Source organism: Nomascus leucogenys, chromosome 9 (assembly GCF_006542625.1).
Source record: "Nomascus leucogenys isolate Asia chromosome 9, Asia_NLE_v1, whole genome shotgun sequence".
In the NCBI taxonomy this organism is placed as follows: Eukaryota; Metazoa; Chordata; class Mammalia; order Primates; family Hylobatidae; genus Nomascus; species Nomascus leucogenys.
Genome location: NC_044389.1, coordinates 91,931,317 through 91,950,243, shown reverse-complemented (window position 1 = coordinate 91,950,243; position 18,927 = coordinate 91,931,317). Strand labels below are relative to the sequence as shown.

General features: G+C 42.9%; 1 protein-coding gene across 2 annotated transcripts in view; it reads right to left on the bottom strand.

Moving 5' to 3' along the window:
- The window catches only part of C9H10orf67 (chromosome 9 C10orf67 homolog), a 151,873-nt gene extending 142,198 nt beyond the window's left edge, over positions 1-9,675 (bottom strand). For both annotated transcript variants that reach the window (XM_030818461.1, XM_030818462.1), the window contains exon 1: positions 9,453-9,675. In XM_030818461.1, coding sequence (XP_030674321.1) covers positions 9,453-9,661 — 209 coding nt within the window. In that variant the 5' untranslated portion in view covers positions 9,662-9,675. The remainder of the gene's footprint in view (positions 1-9,452) is intronic.
- Between the last annotated feature and the right edge of the window lie 9,252 nt (positions 9,676-18,927).

The following is an 18,927-nucleotide window of genomic DNA, read 5'->3' as shown; positions in this document are numbered from 1 at the left end:
TGAGCCGAGATCGCACCACCGCACTCCAGCCTGGGTGGCAGGGCAAGATTCTGTCTCAAAAAAAAAAAAAAAAAAAGATGGAAATAAATTTGACTGATGACTTTGCTCGGCCATTGACTCAATTAGCTCTGAAACCTGTCATACCTCCAGTCTTCCTGTAATGTCATAGAGTAAGTGCACCAATTGTTGGCAGTTTCTGTCAACTGTAGCTGAAAGCATCCTGACTGGTACTCTAGCTATGTGACGTTAGATAAATTACTAAACTTTTCTGTGCCTTAGTTTCCTCTTATGGAAAATAATAGTCCCCATTTCATAGACTTACTGTGAGAATTTAGTGTGTTAATACTGAGAAGTACCTTGAATGAACCTTGATACAACAGTAAGCCCTCAAGAAATGTTACTCATTATTAGTACTGCAGTGGTGGTTGTTTCTACTGTCACTCTGATGTTTTGAAATGTCATAGTTTTTTCATCATATTTGGAAAAAACTATTAAAGCAGAGCAATATCAACTAAAAAAGGCCATTTAACGTGAAAACTCCTTGATATTCAAAATAAAGATCTTCAGTTAATCCCACAAAATTTTCAACTTTCCATATACTAATTACAGTAAACAAGTAAATAAAAATATGCTATACTGAGGTAGTGGCGAGCCTCATTTCTCATTATATACACTCCATGTAACTTACTCATGTGTCACATATCTGCTAGTTAAAGGTTCCCCCAAATACATCTGTACCTTAACAGTACCCTCAGCCTAGGATTAAGTCTCCCCACAGTTGTACCTATCAAAATCATATGTAACCACTCTCTTTTCTACCTTCTTTTGCCTTCCATTCTCTTCCCTTCTCAGGGTGAAGGAATCAACATGGTGGTCAATGACATGGGGCCGTAAAAAAATTTGGGAGTCATGCATAGAAGAATAGCAAGCTTGGTGGCTAAGAATGTGGGTCAGTTGGGGGAACAGGGGCAGCAGCACAGAGGTGGCAGACAGAGGAGAGGACCGCAATAGTGGGAGACTGGATACATTGAATGAGTAAGTAAACGTTCTCAAAATGACAGAAGTCAAGTTTTTCAGTTCTAGGAAAGATATTTACAAACATAGGGAAAGAGTAGACTAGAAAGTTCTCTGAGACAATGGAATGGAATGGAATGCGAAGAATTGGTATGAATGCATGCTTTTATAAATATAGATACATAGATATATAAACCGTTGTAGGTGCATATATGTGTGCACATATATATGTGAACATATATATATGTGCATATATTTATACATATCTATTTCTAGTTCTGTCCAATGAGAGGGCCTAGAAGAATGGAACCCCAGTAGTGATGAGCACATCTAACACTCAGATGTTGGTTTCTTTTCTTTCTTCTCCTTTTTTTTTCAATATATTTTTTGAGACAGAGTCTTGCTTTGTCACCCAGGCTGGAGTGCAGTGGTGTGATCTCAGCTCACTGCAATCTCCACCTCCTGGGTTCAAGTGATTCTCACGCCTCAGTCTCCGAAGTAGCTGGGATTACAGGGGTGGACCATCACACCTGACTAATTTTGTATTTTTAGTAGAGATGAAGTCTCCCCATGTTGGCCAGGCTGGTCTCAAACTCCTGGCCTCAGTGATCCACCTGCCTCAGCCTCCCAAAGTGCTGGGATTACAGGTATGAGCCACTGCGCCTGGCCCTAGATGTTGGTTTCTAAAAACCATCCTCCACTAAAAGAAATGAAGTCTCCTTGAAAAAATGGCTCATTCTAAGACTGGAATAAAAGTATATAAAATTATATAAAAGCAAAAGTATAAAAGGAGCCTGGAACATTTTGTTTGCCATAAAGTGAAGAAATGCTCAAAAGATGATGGGAAAATATAAAAATGATGAAGAAATTAGATTGAAGAAACACCCACTGGCCATATATAAGACAATTTAAGCATCAAAATAAATAATGAAAGCATCAGATTATAACCCATTGAATAAAATAGAAATCCATCAATCCATACTGATATGAATGAATGAATGAACAAATACATGAGAATGGGAAGCTCTAATAAATGTAGGAAAAAATAGAAAAAAAGCAGAGAATTACCATGTGGCAGTCATCATAAAGGTGACATTAAGATAGGAGTCATCAGGCTGGGTGCAGTGGCTCACACCTGTAACCCCAGCACTTTAGGAGGCTGAGGTGGGTGGGTCACTTGAGCTTAGGAGTTAGAGACCAGCCTGGCCAACATGGTGAGACCATGTCTCTACAAAAAATACAAAAATTAGCCAGGTATGGTGGCACACACCTGTAGTCCCAGGTACTTGGGAGGCTGAGGTGGGAAGATCAGCTGAGCCTGGGAGGTTAAGGCTGCAATGAGCTTGGATTGTGTCACTGCACTTCAGCTTGGATGACAGAGTGAGATCCTGCCTCAAAAAATAAAAATAAAAATAAAAGAGAGGAGTCATCATTGGTGACCATGGCTGGTTAGAATAAGTTTTAGAAAAAAGGAAATTGTAATACCTAGAAAATAGTAATTTATTACAAAGAAAAGAATGGTAAATTTAAAATAGAGGACCTTGGTAGGCACCAACTCAACAAGGTCAAGGTTAATCAGGGGAAAAATTGAACCATGCCTACTAAAGTTGAAGCCCTGAGAACCCAACCCGAGAGGTTCTTTATGACCAGGTGACTGATTCACAGATGGGTTCCTCACCAGCTGGTAGTTACCTGCAGTCTCACAGCCACACTCAGAAGTGACCCTGAATGACAATCATGAAGGAAAATCCTCTCCCTGAATAAACTGAAAGCAGTATATTTGGTTGTCTACTTTTTCTGGATGAGGGATGGCCAGAATTACATATTGATATTAATTTATGGGCAGCTGCTAAAGAGTTAGCAGGATGGTCAGGAACTTGGAAGGAACAGATTGAGAGATGGATGTCAAGAACGTCTGGGAAGAGTTCTGTGGATGAGCCTTTGAAAATGGGCACAGACTGTAAAGGTGTTTGTGCGGCATCTGAATGCCCACCCAAGGGGATCCACTGCAGAGAAAGTAGTTAAATAATTAGGCAAAATGACACACTCTGTGGATATCATTCAGTTTCCTTTTGTAGCCACCTCTGCTTGCTTGATGGCCCTTGAACAAAATGGCCATGGTGTCGGGGATGGAGTTCAACAACGTGGTTTTTCCCCTTACCAAGGCTGGCCTGGCTACCACAGGTTCTGAGTGCCTAACTAGTCAACAGCAGAGATCAATACTGAGCTCCCAATATGGCAGCATGAACCAGAGGGAATAGCCAGCCACTTAGCGACAGGTTGATAGCACTGAACGTCTTCCATCATCCTCACCGGAACACACATTTATTTTGGATATGGATTTGCATTCCCTGACTATACTGCACTGGCCAGAACCACCAAGCATGAATTTAAAAAACATCTTATCCATCGTCACGGTATTCTCACAGCATCACTTCCCATCAAGGAACTCATTTCACAGCAAAAGACAGGCAGCAATGGATTCATGCCCATGGAATTCAGTGATCTTATCATATAACCCATCACCCAGAAGTGGCTGGCCTAATAGAAAGGTCAAATAGCTTATTGAAGATTCATTTAAGGCCAGGCACAGTGGTTCATGCCTGCAATCCCAGCACTTTGGGAGGCCGAGGCGGGAAGATCGCTTGAGCCCAAGAGTTCAGGAACGGCCTGGGCAACATAGTGACACCCTGTCTCTACAAAAAAAGAAAAAACCAATCAAAAAATAAAATAAAATTAGCTGGGCATGGTGGCACACACCTGTACTGCCAGCAATATTTGGGAGAAGCAAATCCATGAAAGAATGCGCTTCTGTCTCACAGGATGCAGTATATGCTTTGAAACAGTATATGGTGCTATCTCTCCTACAGTCATAGGTCCAAGAATGAAGAGGCACCTCTCACTCTTATGCCTAATAACTCACTCCCAAAATTATAGTTTCCTGTCTCTGCAACTTTAGGATCTGCTGGTTTGGAAGTCTTAGTTCACAACGGAAGAATGTTTCCACCAGAAAACATAACAGAAATTCTATTGAATTAGATGACACTGATGACTGGTCACTTTGTGATCCTTATGCTGCTGAAACAAAGGCAGAAAAGGGGGTCACTACTGGCTGAAGTGATTGATTCTGAATACCAAGGGGCAGTTGGGTTGCTGGTGAACAATGGAGTCAAGGAGAACTCTGTCTGGAACCCAGAGGATTCTTTGGGGTGCCTCTTAGTGTTTCCGTGCCCAGTAGTAAAGATTAATGGAAAAAAGACAGAAAAAAAAAAAGGCAGAACATTTAAAAGTCAGGACTTCCAGGAATGAAGATTTGGATCTCACAGCTAGGTAAGGAACTTTGACCTGTCTATACCTTTCAGCAAGTTTCGCAGCCACTGGGCAAGCCATCCCTGCAGACCAGCAGTTGTCACACCCTCTGGCAAGTTTCTCTCCCACCATGTCTTCTCCAAAGAGGTATCATTCCTAATCTCAGCCTTTGAAGGCGGGTCTTCTAACTCCTTAGTTCCTGCCCTGTTTCCTCTTCCTCAGACCTGGAGGTCATAGCTGCTTTTTGTGTTTGCTATCAGTGTATTGCCTAGAGTCTTCTTTTACCACCTTACTGCCTTTTACTAGTTAAAAATCCTTCTTACTATTTAACAGAGAACAGGAAATAGTCTCAGTTCAAATTAGCAGTGAGGTTTCTGCCTCCTGTCTGGACCCTGAGTGCTACATCAATATAGTAAATATAAACAGCCATGGGAACTAACTCTTTCTGTATAGTCTACACTGCTGTACATTTAACAGATCTCAGTGATTCACTTTTCCAGTCTAGAAATGCAATCCTTTACCCTACCCAGTGCTAAGCGGCTCCTTTTTACTATTCAGCCACATTTTTCATTAAGCATGAACACGTATGTTCTTCTGTTCCTTCCCATTGTAAGCAAAAGACTTATCATGGGTGGTTTATGGAGTGTGAATAGTTTTTACCAATTTTTTTCAGGATATGACTTAGAAACTTGAAATTATGTTTTCAGGTATTCTTTCTGGTGCCATAATATTACAATAATACAATATGATATTTTAAAATCAGGTCCAGGCTGGGTGCAGTGGCTCACGCCAGCACTTTGGGAGGCTAAGGCGGGCAGACTGCTTGAGCTTAGGAGTTTGAGACCAGCCTGGGCAACGTGGTGAAGCCCCGTCTCTACAAAAATACAAAAAAAAAAAAAAAAATTAGCTGGGCATGGTGTCACACACCTGTGGCTCCACCTAGTCAGGAGGCTGAAGTGAGAGGATCCCTTGAGCTCAGGGGTCAGAGGCTGCATTGAGCTGTGACCGTAACGCTGCACTGCAGCCTGGGCGACAGAGGGGTAGTTGGAAATGACAGATTCTTCTTCTAAATCCCTGATGAGGATAAGCCCATGACTCTCTGGTTTCACCAGTCCTAACTCTTTATGTGACTGACTCAAAAAGATCCAGCTCATTCAGAATCTAACTGAATGAGGAAGATTTATTCTTCAGTGTCCCTTCAAATTCCAAATGTCTCTAATTTTAGCTAACAACCCTGCTGCCTAGAATGGAAACCCACATCACAACAAATTAGCTAAGTGGTTCCTACACAGTCTTTATTTATAGTCTCAGCAATTCTATTTCTGAATAATAAGTTGGTGGTTATGCATAAAACAGAATTTGGGGAAGATAATTATGTTTTTTAAAAATAAATTACATACAAAATTAACGTCCTAGTTTATTTTGGAAAACAGACCTATGAATATGTATTAATAAAATGCAATGACTCTTCTCACTGAATCCTAGCATTGTCCATCCTACAAATGCTTATTAATAAATCAGTCAATGAAGACAGCATTAGGTGTGCTAAACTTTCACTGTGGCATATTTCTCAGTGCTAAATAAGAATATTGCTTCCTTTTATTCCTCTTCAAAGAACACAGAACTTTGATGTGCCCCATGGCTCATAAACTTCTCTAACTACAGTCACTTCCTGGCTGATGTCACCAAGGCTCTCAGCTTAAGACACCATCTTTGTGCTAATTATTTCCAAACTGATATAGCTGAGCTGAACCTCTCCTCTTAACTTCAGACTCATCTAATCAACTACCTACTTAACAGCCTAAATGGATGTCTAATAGTCACCGCTGACATATCGTGACCAGAAGTAAGCTTATAATGTTCCCTTCAGACCTGTTCATCTCATTATCTTCCCCATCCGGGTTACTAGCAATTCCATTCTACCTGTTCATCAAGGTCTCTCCGGACCTCCAACCACTGCTATCCCACAGTCATCTTCCACGAGGAATATTGTAATAGTCTCCTGTTTCCTTGTTTCTGCCCTCGTCCTCACTATAGTCTATTATAAAAACAGCAGTCAGAGTAATCCCATTGAAGGATAAATCAAATCATGTCACTCCTCTTTCCCAATCCCCTCATGGCTTCCCATCTCACAGTAAAAGCTGAAGTCCTTACGGTAGTCTAAAGTCCCTCGCCACAGGCACCGACCCCCTTCCCTCTGACTTCACCTCCACTATTCTCCCTCTCTGCTCCAGCCACACTGGCCTCCTTGCTGCTCCTAGGACATCCAGGCACCGTCTTTCTACCCAGTGTTCTCTCTGCCTGGAACACTTGGTAGCCTGATAGATCCTTAGGGCTCCCCCCTCAAGCCTGCAAGTCTTCACCCCAATGTCATTTTCTCAGTGAAGTCTTCCCTGATCACCATTTCTAAAATCTGCAATCCAGGCCGGGCATGGTGGCTCATGCCTGTAATCCCAGCACTTTGGGAGGCCGAGGCTGGAGGACTGCTTGAGCCCAGGAGTTTGGGACCAGCCTGGGCAACACAGCAAGACCCTGTATTAAAAAAAAATTAGCCAGGCAGGCTGGGGTGTGCTTGTCGTCTCAGCTACTCAGGAGGCTGAGGTGGAGGGATCGCTTGACTCCAGTTCAAGGCTGCACTGAGCCATGGTCGTGCCACTACACTCCAGCCTGGGTGACAGAGTGAGACTCTGACTCAAACAAACAAACAAACAAACAAACAAATTAAATCACACCTCCCTCCCCACTTGCCACACACACACACACACACACTCACTTTCCTCTTCTCCCTCCCCATGTTCGGTTTCTTCCTTATCACTAACCACTATCTAACTTATTATATAGTTTACTTGTTTATCTAGTTCATCATCAGTTCCTGACTAGGATGCAAACTCCACAAAGGCTGGACTTTCGTCTGCTTTGTAGACCACGTTCAGCACCTGAGCCTCTCTCATTCACACCCAGGCACCGGCTCAGTCGCCCTAGTACTTTGGGCGAAGAGGAATGAATATGGGCATCAGTGGTTCTTTTGTTCAGTCAGTGAGCACCTGGCAACATCGGTCTGCCCTTGAGCCCGGCAGGTGCATTTTTTTTTGGGAGCTACCCCACCATGGAATGCCAAGGAGTCCAGGGCAGGACACCATTCCTATCAGCAAACACTAGAACAGGGTAGACGCTGTGTACCTCTGGTGTTTACCACGTGCTGCCTCTAATAAATGCTATTCACAATCACCACTAGACCAGGTCCCGTGCACCCTGACCCATTTTAACAAATGTACCCATTGAATACAGTGAAGCTGGGGAAGCCGAGCCCAGGAGCACTGCCTCACTGGGTCAGTCCCACTGCTGGGCTAGGACACCTGTGGTCCCTTCTTCTCACCCTGGAGCTGCGTCTGTGTGAGGGGCTTGCCCCTAAGCCAGCCCACCTGGCACCATGAGGCCCCTGCCTTATACAATGGTAAGTTCTCCCATAGCAGCTAAGCTAATTCTGGCTACCTACTGATTTGAAATGGTTTTTAGAAAGAAATTTGCATTTTCCCAGGAACATCAGCTCTACATTATCCAAATAAACAACAAAGCTAGAACACAGGGGGCAAAGGATTATGAAAGGGAGGGGTTTTAAACAAGGATCAAGGAATAGCAAATAATGACATCGGCAAACACTTCTATGATTCTGCTATGGTCTGAGTGTTTGTGTCTCCTGAAAATTCATATTGAAATCCTAACCCCCAAGATGACGATATTAGCAGGTGTGGACTTTGGAGGTGACTAGGTCATGAAAGTAGAGCCCTATAAATGGGATTAGTGCCCTTCTAAAAGCAGGGTGGGAGCGGGTGTGGGGGATGTGGGGGAAAACGCCCTTGCTCATTGCACCATGTGAAGACACAGCCAGGAGGTACTGTCTGTGCAGAAGGGACCCTCATCAGACCCGGAATCTGCCAGTGGGCTTCTCAGCCTCCAGAACTGGGAGAAACAAATTCCTGTTGCTTATAAGCCACCCAGCCTATGTTGTTTTGTTACAGCAGCCCGAGGGGACTAAGACGGGTACTGTGTCCTAGATTAGCTCATTTAATATTCACTATGATCTATGAAGCAGGCATTACTCTTCATCATTCATGAACGATTATTTCCCGCTGAGAAAACTGAGGCACAGAGCAGTCAGTCGCCTAACTCACGGCCCGTGTGAGAGGGTCGCCAAGATTCTGGAATCCGGGCAGTCTGGCTCCAGAGTCCGTGCTCTTAGTGTCCAGCTATACACTTGAAGAAGTGAAAACGGCAGCTCTTTTCGGACAGTGATCCCCTCGAAAAACAAACAAAAAACTGAAGCCCAGAGGCTGGAGCAAGGGGCCTGGAAAGGCGTTGAGCTAGGGCCGGGGCGCGAGGGCTCCGGGCCGGGCCGGCGGGGGCTGCCTCTCCTGCCGGTCACCTGGGGTTGAACTGGAATTGTTCAATAGAGGCCTCGAGGCCCTCCATGATCTTCTGGCACTCCTCTGTCTCAGGCGAGTCGCCCCAGTTCGCCATCGAAGCTCGGGACGTGCGCCTCCCGCGGAGCCGCTCGCTCGCGGGAGTCGGAGTCCGGAACCCGGCGTCCGTTGCCATGGCGACTCCCAGGGAACCGGGGAAGCGCGGGAATCCGTGGGCGGGGGCCAGGGAGGGCCGCGGGTGGAGGGGGGTGGGGAACGGGGTGGGGAGGGGAAGGGAGGAAAGAGGGAGGGGATGGGGGAAGGAGATGGGGAGGTGGAGGATAGGGAGAAGGGTGGCAAGAGGATAGGGTGGGGGACGAGGGGGGGGGAAGGGGAGAGGGAAAGGAAGGAGAGAAGGTGTGGAGGGAAGGAAGAGGGGGAAGGAGTGAGGGAAGGGGGAAGAGATGGAACGGAGGATGGGGAGGGAGCACGCGCAGGAGGAGGGGAGTGGAGAGGGGGGAGGAGGAGGCGGGGCGGGCTCCCGAGCCACCCCGCTGCGCTGTCACTGTCCCGCCTGCCTCAAGGCTTCCCCACAAGGCGCCCACAGCCTGGCGGGCGCTGCGATACCCCAGAGGAAAGCTGCACCCCTGTAAATAACCCTTCAGCCTCCCGCCATGCCCCTGGACCCTGCTCGCTTCCTCCTCTACCCAGGCGCGGAGCTCAGCCTACCTCGTGGACCCGCGCATTTGTGGGGGCTTGGATTCCCGAGCTTCTCGCTTCCTACGCGCGCAGCAGACCCGCAGCTCGGTGGCCTTGGCTTTCATGGCCTCCCAGCGTGTGCCAAAGGTCCCCCTCAAGGAGGAGGAAAAGCAGTGAACCCATCTAATAACTATGCTCATGACATAATGAGCCCTGCGATTCCGGACCAAGGCCATCATAAGAGGAGAGCAGGCTGCCTAATAAGCTGTCTCCACCTGCCACAAACGTAGGCGTTCCTGGACAAAATATTTAGTTGCAGAGATTAAACAGATTTCTATTTAATGAGGTCAGAATATGAGGCGTTAAGTCTTAAACTATACCATCTAGTGTGGAATTCAATTTTACCAGGTTTCTACAATAATAAGAGCTTATAGTGAAACTGTTGTCATCCTTAGTTTTAAATTATGTATCACTCATTGTCAACTAATAGGAGACACCTATTCTAATATCAGTATGTCATTGCCATTGTTTTTCTGTAAACAACTGGCTAAATTTCTTTTTAAAATGTCATTGTCTGGTTTAGAACTGTCTATACTACATCTGCATTTCAATATATTATCTACAGAAAAATAAGTTTTTTCTTCTCTATTATTATTAATTATTATTATTATTATTATTATTATTATTTGGAGCTGGAGTCTCGCTCTGTCGCCCAGGCTGGAGTGCAGTGGCGCGATCTCGGCTCACTGCAACCTCCGCCTCCCGCGTTCAAGCAATTCTCCTGCTTCAGCCTGCCGAGTAGCTGGGACTACAGGCACACAGCACCAAGCCCGGCTAATTGTTTGTATTTTTAGTGGAGACGGGGTTTCACCGCGTTGCCCAGGCTGGTCTAACTCCTGAGCTCAGGCAGTCTGCCCGCCTCGGCCTCCCAAAGTGCTAGATAACAGGCGTGAGCCACAGAGTCCGGCCTCTTCTCTGTCTTAAAAGTGAAAAGAACTTAGCTGGATTTAGAAGCTCAAAATAGGAAAAGAAAAGCACTGTAGCATTATCACTACTGTTATGTTTAAAGACAAAGATAAAAAGCCCCAAATGCCAATAGAACATAACCAATGCCAAAATCATCTTCTGTGAAGGCTTATTTTTTGGGGGGGAGATGAAGAGAGAAAAGAAAAAGAGTTACTTTTACTCTTTGGAGGTTTTTAATTACAAATTCTAACTTCAGACTTTATTTGGGAAATTTTTATTATATAATCAAAAGGTATTTTAAAAGAAAGAAATTTATATATCTACAATAACTTTTCTTTTTCCTAAATGATATTCTGCCACAATGCATATACATGTTTTAAAATAAAGATTAAAATTTTAAGTTAAAATTTAAAAACCTATCTGTTTAGAGCTGGGCCAAGACAGTGTAAAGAATGTGACAAGCCGTTGGCTATTTTGCTAGTGCAATTATAAATGAATTGTTTGAAACTGAGGAGAGAGATCGCACAGAAGATTTCATGAGTCATTGGTCAGCTCTGTACAGCATTTGTTGACTGATATAGCCTGCATAGTTACGCCATCCCACAAAAACATGCATTGAACAAAACATCTTTGTTTGAAACCTTAATATAGCATATCAAGGAGTTTCAGATTTCAGTGTCTAAGAGACCAAGCTACGATGATGACTGTTTTTGAAACCGTTAACTACATAATACTTCTCCTCTTGTCAGTTACCTGTATTTTATCTCACAGGTGTTCTGGCTTATAAAATTGTTTATTTCAGATCAGATTCTCACCTATAGTAACTGGCGTTGGTGTGGTCAAAACATTTGTCATATTAAATCCAGGCCTCTTTTATCACATGCTAAATTCATTGGTGGCTTTAGTGGAAAGCTCATGAACTCTGCAGTAAACATTAAATATATACAGGCTTTGAAACTTACTCGATTTAGAATTTTGGGCAAGTAAGTCAACATTTCAGAGTCTCTGTTTTCTCACAGCTAAAAACTGGATAATGAATGTTTCTCAAAGAAGAGTTGGGGTAATCTATAAAGCAGAAAAACACGCAGCACATGCATGAGGCAACTGCCAGAGAAATACCAACTAGGCCTTTGAAGGACTCTATTCCTTCTTCCTAAACCACTACTAGGGAAAACATTGTTTAAAGATGTCAATGTTTTGGCTGGGTTCGGTGGCTCATGCCTGTAATCCCAACACTTTGGGAGGCGGAGGCAGGCAGATCACTTGAGGTCAGGAGTTTAAGACCAGCCTGGCTAACATGGTGAAACCCTGTCTCTACCAAAAATACAAAATTTAACTGTGCATGGTAATGCACGCCTGTAATCCCAGCTACTTGGGAGACTGAGGTGTGAGAATCACCTGAGGAGGCGGAGGTTGCAGTGAGCCGAGATTGCACCACTGCACTCCAGCCTGGGCAACAGAGTGAGACTCTGTCTCAAAAAAAAAAAAAAAAATTTCAATTTTAAAAAATTGAACATTTCATAAGCTAAAATTGTTTTTACTTGTTCAGTTAATAGGACTTCAGGCACAATTTTAAAATTTAAAGTGCTTCTCAGACATATCACATGTATAAATAGAATAAGTATTTATATAAAAATATCGCCTACCAGTTATTAAAAGTGATAACACCTCAGATTAAGTAGCATGAGGATTTGATTAAGAGTCAAGTGCTGACTCTAAACATAGTAATTTATATATTCCAATTGGATAGTATCAGTTCTATAGTCTAATAAGAGCCAAGAGGTTTCAGTTTAGGTTTGTAATTTAAATTCTTTCTAGAGAGTCATCACATGTGAAGCGCTTATTTTTCTTTTATCACCAGCTATAATATATGATTATGTGGTGGAGGCTCTGTTATGTAAACTTGTTTTATGTCATGCTTCATCCATAACCAGACTTCTTAAATAAAGTCTTGGGAAGGACATAGTAAGGCTCTTAGCCAGGACAATATTATGCTACTAAATCCTTTATGGAAAAACTCCTGAGACTAGATCATTTTAATGTCAAATTTTGCTGCAGTGAGACAGCATATCCACTCTGTGAAAGTCTATCAATAAGCATTTGTCACCCGACTAAAGCTGAAAACCAAGATGACAAGCCCGGTAGGGGGTTTGGGGCAGGCGCAACTGTGGATGTGGAATTTGAATCCTTCCTGCCAAATGTCCTTGAGCACTGGAGTAAAAGATTTTCTCTATTTGGAGCTAAGTTTAGATCATCATTGTTTAAAAGAGAGTAGGCCTGCGTGTGGCTCATGCCTATAATCCCAGCACTTTGGAAGGCCGAGGTGGGCGGAGCCCAGAAGCTAGAGGCCAGCTTGCGCAACATTGAGACTCTGTCTCTACAAAAAATTAAAAAGAGAGAAAGAAATAGTAGTGAACATGAAGAAAATGGCAGGGGTGGGTTGGGCCTGTAATCCCAGCCAAGGTGAGGATTGCTTGAGCTCAGGAGTTCAAGATTAGACTGGGCAACATTGGGAGACCCCATCTCTGCCAAAAACAAAAAAAAAAATTTTTTTTTTTAATTAACCAAGAACCTAGAGTCCCAGCTACCCAAAAGAGTGCAGCAAGGGGATCACCTGAGCTTGGGAAGTCAGGATAGAGTGAGCTGTGTTCGTGCCATCATATTGTAGCCTAGATGACAGAGCGAGAGTCCATCTCAAATAAATAAATAAGTGGTAGGACTTAGCTGTCTGCAGAAGTGAGCCCACCTGAGACAGAATTTGAAAACTTACTGCTGAGGGAAGTTTGGGCGATCTCCAGTCTGTTCAAATGACTGGAGTGGATCCTAGTGCCTAGAACATAACCTATGAAAACTGTCACCCACATATTGGAATTCAGGGTGAGGCGGTTCAGGACAAGTCAAAGTCTGAAGAGTAATAAAAGGGCAGTCACCATATTTCATGCCATCTAAGATTGCACCCTTTAGGATGTGTCTTTATTTTCTGTGCCACTTAGAAAAAAAACACTGCCAACTATGATTATACCTTAACACACCATGGGCTGTATGATACACCACAATTTCAAGGATATACCAAAATGATACACCAAAATTTCATGTTAGAAATGTGAAAAACTGTCTGGGCGCAGTGGCTCACACTGTAATCCCAGCACTTTGGGAGGCCCAGGTGGGCAGATCACCTGAGGCCAGGAGTTTGAGACCAGCCTGGCCAACATAGCAAAACCCCATCTCTACTAAAAATACAAAAATTATCCAGGTGTGGTGGCATGCACCTGTTGTCCCAGCTACTTGGGGTGCTGAAGCAGGAGAATCACTTGAACCTGGGAGGCAGAGGTTGCAGTGAGCCAAGATTGCACCACTGCACTCCAGCCTGCGTGACAAAGACTCTGTAGGCACCCCCCCGCCCTCAAAAAAAAGTGAAAAACTGTATATCTTAGAATCAGTGAATAAGGTAGTTAATAAGAATTTATCAGGCAGATATCCTTCCTGGGGCCCCATTTAATCAGACCCTAGAGGGATCTACTCTCTTGAGAAGCAGGACATTCATGAGGCTTTTCCAAAATAACTTGGATAAACCCATAGGATCATCTGGTTCTCTCTGTTCTTTTTCTAGTGTCACAGGGCAACATGCAAATAACTAATTCATGTTCTTGGGTACACAGATGCCAAGAAAGTCTTGATCTAGACAGCAAGTGCGATTTTGGCTAGTGTGAATGTTCTCCTGTAGTCTCACCTAAATAAACTGATAAAATACAGTGTTTAGAGCTGTCTACATGAAGACTAGACTCAGAGTCAAGGCATCCCCACAAGGTACCACCAAGTCACACTTTACCAGGCAGTCAGCATGGCTTTCTCATGAACACTTCTGCATCTGCGATATTAAGCACCCTTTATCATCCTGCAGCTTCAAACTCTGTCTCAGAAATGTAGTACTAAAAATTCAAATTTAGCAATTTTGAGAACTAGAGAGCAGTGTTAGACATAGAATATGGTAGTGTGAAACGCAAGTTTGTTATTGTTACAATGTCTGTTAACTTACCTGGGCATTCTTCAGTCTACACTAAGAGGTATTACGTGTCTGTTACATAGACTGAGCTATAACCGAGGTGCCAATCAGGAATGTATGGTTCAAAGATGGCCCATTCACTGTTGCTTGAATCAGGACACCTGCATTATAAAAATGACGATGCAAAGCTCTGTTGTGAATTGAATATTGATGAACAAGCTGCCCTGTGCTAATTAATTTACTGAATGTCCGAAATGTGTTTTTATTGGTGAATGTAGTGGCCTACTGACTGGCACAATAAATGTTAGAATTGGGCTTGCATTCGTGAATTTAAAGATGTTCAAGAGGCTGGGTATGGTGGCTCATGCGTGTAATTTCAGCACCTTGGGAGGCCAAGGCAGGCAGATGGCTTGAGCTCAGGAGTTCGAGACCAGCCTGGGAAACACAGCAAACCCTTTCAGCCTCCACAAAAAACACAAAAACTACCAGGTGTGATGGTGTGCACCTGTAGTCCTAGGTACTGAGGAGGCTAAGGTGGGAGGACACTTTGAGCCCAGGAGGTTGAGGATGCAGTGAGCTGTGATCAAGCCACTGAACTCCAGACTGGGTGACAGAGCAAGACCCTATTTTGAAAAAATAAATAAATAAATTATTTTAAAGAAAGATGTTTAACAAATGTGGGTGAGCTAAAATAGCTCAGAGAGCAGCCCACCCTTACAAGAACAGGATTACCCCCAATTTAAAACTGAGAAAGTGGAGACACAGGAGGTTGATTTACTTGCCCAAGTTCATACAGTTTGCAAGGGGTAAAAGCAGGCTTTGAGCACAGACATTTCTGCTCCAGAGCCTCCATACTTATTTTGCCTTCTTGCCTCACCAAACTGTCATGAGGAGCAAATTATTTCAGTTCTTCTGACAATGTTAGTTTTGTTGATGGCTGAAGAAGTATCTCTAAAGCTGTCAAACACACATTAGCAATTTAATTATGAATCTGTGCTGCTGGGTTGCTGCAGAAAATCAAATACATTAACACACTGTCTAGCCGGAGTGTAGTCATCCTGGAAATTAATCTTCGTGCAATATTTGTGAGAGTAAAAAATTAGGCAAAAAGATGGGCACCCACAGAGGCTACAGAGTTCATGCCTAAAACTTATTTGCTTTACTTCTAGGAAGTCTTCTTAGCCTCTTATTCAGGACCTATATATCTTTTTCATTATGTTCAATTCCCACAGAATGTGAGGTTGGCTTTCCTTTCTTCTTCTTCTTCTCCTCCTCCTTCTTCTTCTTCTTCTTCTTCTTCTTCTTCTTCTTCTTCTTCTTCTTCTTCTTCTTCTTCTTCTTCTTCTTCTTCTTCTTCTTCTTCTCTTCTTCTTCTTCTTCTTCTTCTTCTTCTTCTTTTCTTCTTCTTCTTCTTTTCTTCTTCTTCTTCTTCCTCTCTTCTTTCTTTTCTCCTTCTGTTCTTCTTCTTCTTCTTCTTCTTCTTCTTCTTCTTCTTCTTCTTCTTCTTCTTCTTCTTCTTCTTTCTCCTCCTCCTTCTCCTCCTCCTCCTCCTCCCCCTCCTCCTCCTCCTCCCCCTCCTCCTCCTCCTCCCCCTCCTCCTCCTCCTCCCCCTCCTCCTCCTCCTCCCCCTCCTCCTCCCCCTCCTCCTCCTCCTCCTCCTCCTCCTCCTTCTTCTTAACTTTCTACAGTTACAGTAGGGAGTTGGGCTATTGCAGACAATCAGTCCATTGACAGCAATGAGAAGTAATGGGCTGGTTGCTGCGGTTCACACCTGTAATTTCAACACTTTGGGAGGCCAAGGTGGGAGGATTACTTGCAGCCAGGAGTTCATGATTAGCCTGGGCAACATAGCGAGATCCTGTCATTTAAAAAAATGTAATTCACAAAGGCATTGAAAGACTATAGAAATCCAAAACTGAAATTTAAATAACACGAGAAGTCTAGACCATTGCAAGAAGCAAATAAATCTTTGTTTGTCACTGGCCCTTAGGACATCACTGTCTTTTACAGTGTTATTTAGTTATGTTAACTAAGGTTCATAATAATGACCATGACTCACTGACTACTTTTAATGTAACTAGGTTTAATATACTTTCTTAAAAAGGCAGGTATGTGCATGAAACAATTTAAAAATGTTATTTCAATTCTGAACTTTTAGTTATTTCTAGCTTGATTCCTTCTTTGGGGGGTGGTTTGATATAGCTGAAGTTACTTTTTCCATTGAACAAAAGTTCACATTTCTTTGTCACTGACATAAGACAGCTTTGGATTGTCACAATGCCAAAGTTTTTGGAGCTGACGGGTCCTTCAAGATAGTATACTTGGCTGCATGTGATGGCTCATGCCTGTAATTCCAGCACTTGGGGAGGCTGAGGCAGGAGGATCATTTGAACCCAGGAGTTTAGACCAGCCAGGGCAACATAGTAAGACCTGATGTCTATTTTTTTTAAAGGGCTAGGAGTGGAGAAACTATGCCAGTAATCCCAACACTTTGGGCTCATGCCTGTTATCCTAACACTTTGGGAGGCGAAGGCAGGAGGATGGCTTGAGGTCAGAAGTTCAAGACCAGCCTGGGCAACCTAGTGAGACTGTCTCTACACATATTTTTTTTTTGAGTAAAAGAAGAAAAAAAAAGATAGCATATGTTATTCCTCTTGCTCAAGGATATATAGGTAGTTAGGCCATACCTAGATTTAGAATTTCTTTATCCTGAGGCCCATGATAGTGTATTAGTCATGATAGGCTATGCTATGTTGCAATAATAAACAATCTCAAATTGCAGTGACTCAACACAATAAAAATCAGTTTCTCATTCACACTACAAGTCCCACAGAGTTGACAGTGAGTTCTACTCCATGCAATTACTCAGGGACCCAGATGATAGAAGCCTCATTCTCTTGTAGCAGCAGCATCCAAAACACAAAACACAGACTTCTTGGGCCACTTTACCACGGGAAGAAAAAAGAGTCAGATACCAGAAATTAAATGCCTTGACCCATTCCACTCTTCACCTATCAGAGTCCCATCATTCCACCAAACAGCAAAGGAAGCTGGAAAGTTTATTCTTCCAAGTGCTCAGGAAGGAGAAGGAAACTGACATAGCTGACCACTAGTAGTAACATCTACCGGTGTCCTATCAAGCCATACTTCTTAAACAACTTTGCAAATTACAAGATAGTGATGGTGATAATAAATGGTAATCATGATGATGATGATGATGATATCTGATATCTGTACCGGTTCTTAAGATTCAGAAAACGTTTCTATCTTACACATTTTTAACTCAACCTTGTGCAATAATATTATCATCCCTTTTTCATATGTGAAAATTAAGCTCAGAGAAAGTTCAATTGAATGGAGTAATTTGCTCAGGATCCCACAAATGAGTCTCTGTTGAATGGAATATTGAAAGTCTAGTCAGAGTTGAAGAGGACCCAAGCACAAAAGCAGGATAGAAATCTAATCCAGAGACAGGCCAGCAGGAGAAATCTATTCTCTGAATTCACTGCAAAACTGCAGCAACAAGTGCTTTTAAATTTTAAAAAATTTTTTTTTTAAACAGGGTCTCACTCTGTTGCCCAGGCTGGAGTGCAGTGGCAGGATCACATCTCACTACAGCCTCAACCTCCTGAGCTCAAACAATCCTTCCACTTCAACCTTCTGAGTAGCTGGGACTACAGGCATGCACCACCATGCCTGGCTAATTTTTAAAGTTTGTGTTGAGACTGGGTCTCACTATGTTGCCCAGGCTAGTCTTGAACTTCTGGATTCAAGCAATCCGCCTGCCTCTGCCTCCCAATGTGCCGGCATTACAGGCATGAGCTACTGCACCGGCCAACAAATACTTTAAAGCACAAGAATTAATATAAATAAAGAAAATAGTGGAAGTAGTTTCTAATTGTTACTTCCTCACTTATAACCAAATGTACCTTTTTATTTCACAACAAAACATGGCTGGATACATAGCATAGATACTTAATATTTATTACATCACTGCAAACATAATGTAAAAATCACATGTTCCTAATAGAATGTATTAGTGATTATGTAATGACAGTATTAGATTTGAAATATTACGTCTAGGCTAAAAATGTAAGGCTCATTTAAATTTAATTAAGAAATCAGCGATCCAGATGTGACAAAATAAATTACCATTATGAAATAAATTGGCCATCAGATATTGATGGGAGAACTCAACAATTAGGATTTTAGAAACAAAGGTAGCAAAATTAGAATGGCAGGCCCAATCAGACAGTAAGTATTTAGCCTTGAGTTAGATGCCGGAGGGAAGACAGAGGTAAGGTGTTGCTTTCTGGCATATTAATTGAGAAGACAAAACTAATGCATGGAAAATGACACTGTTTCATACAAAATAGTCTATAATAAAGTGCTGATTTACAGCTTGAAAACTTCAAATGATGTAGGAAATGTGAAGAAAGTTAAATTCTAAGAAAGAAAAGAGATCCATAAGGAGGAATCTCCAGGGAGTATTTCATGGAAAAGCTGATGCAGAGCCAGGACATAAAGACTGAATAT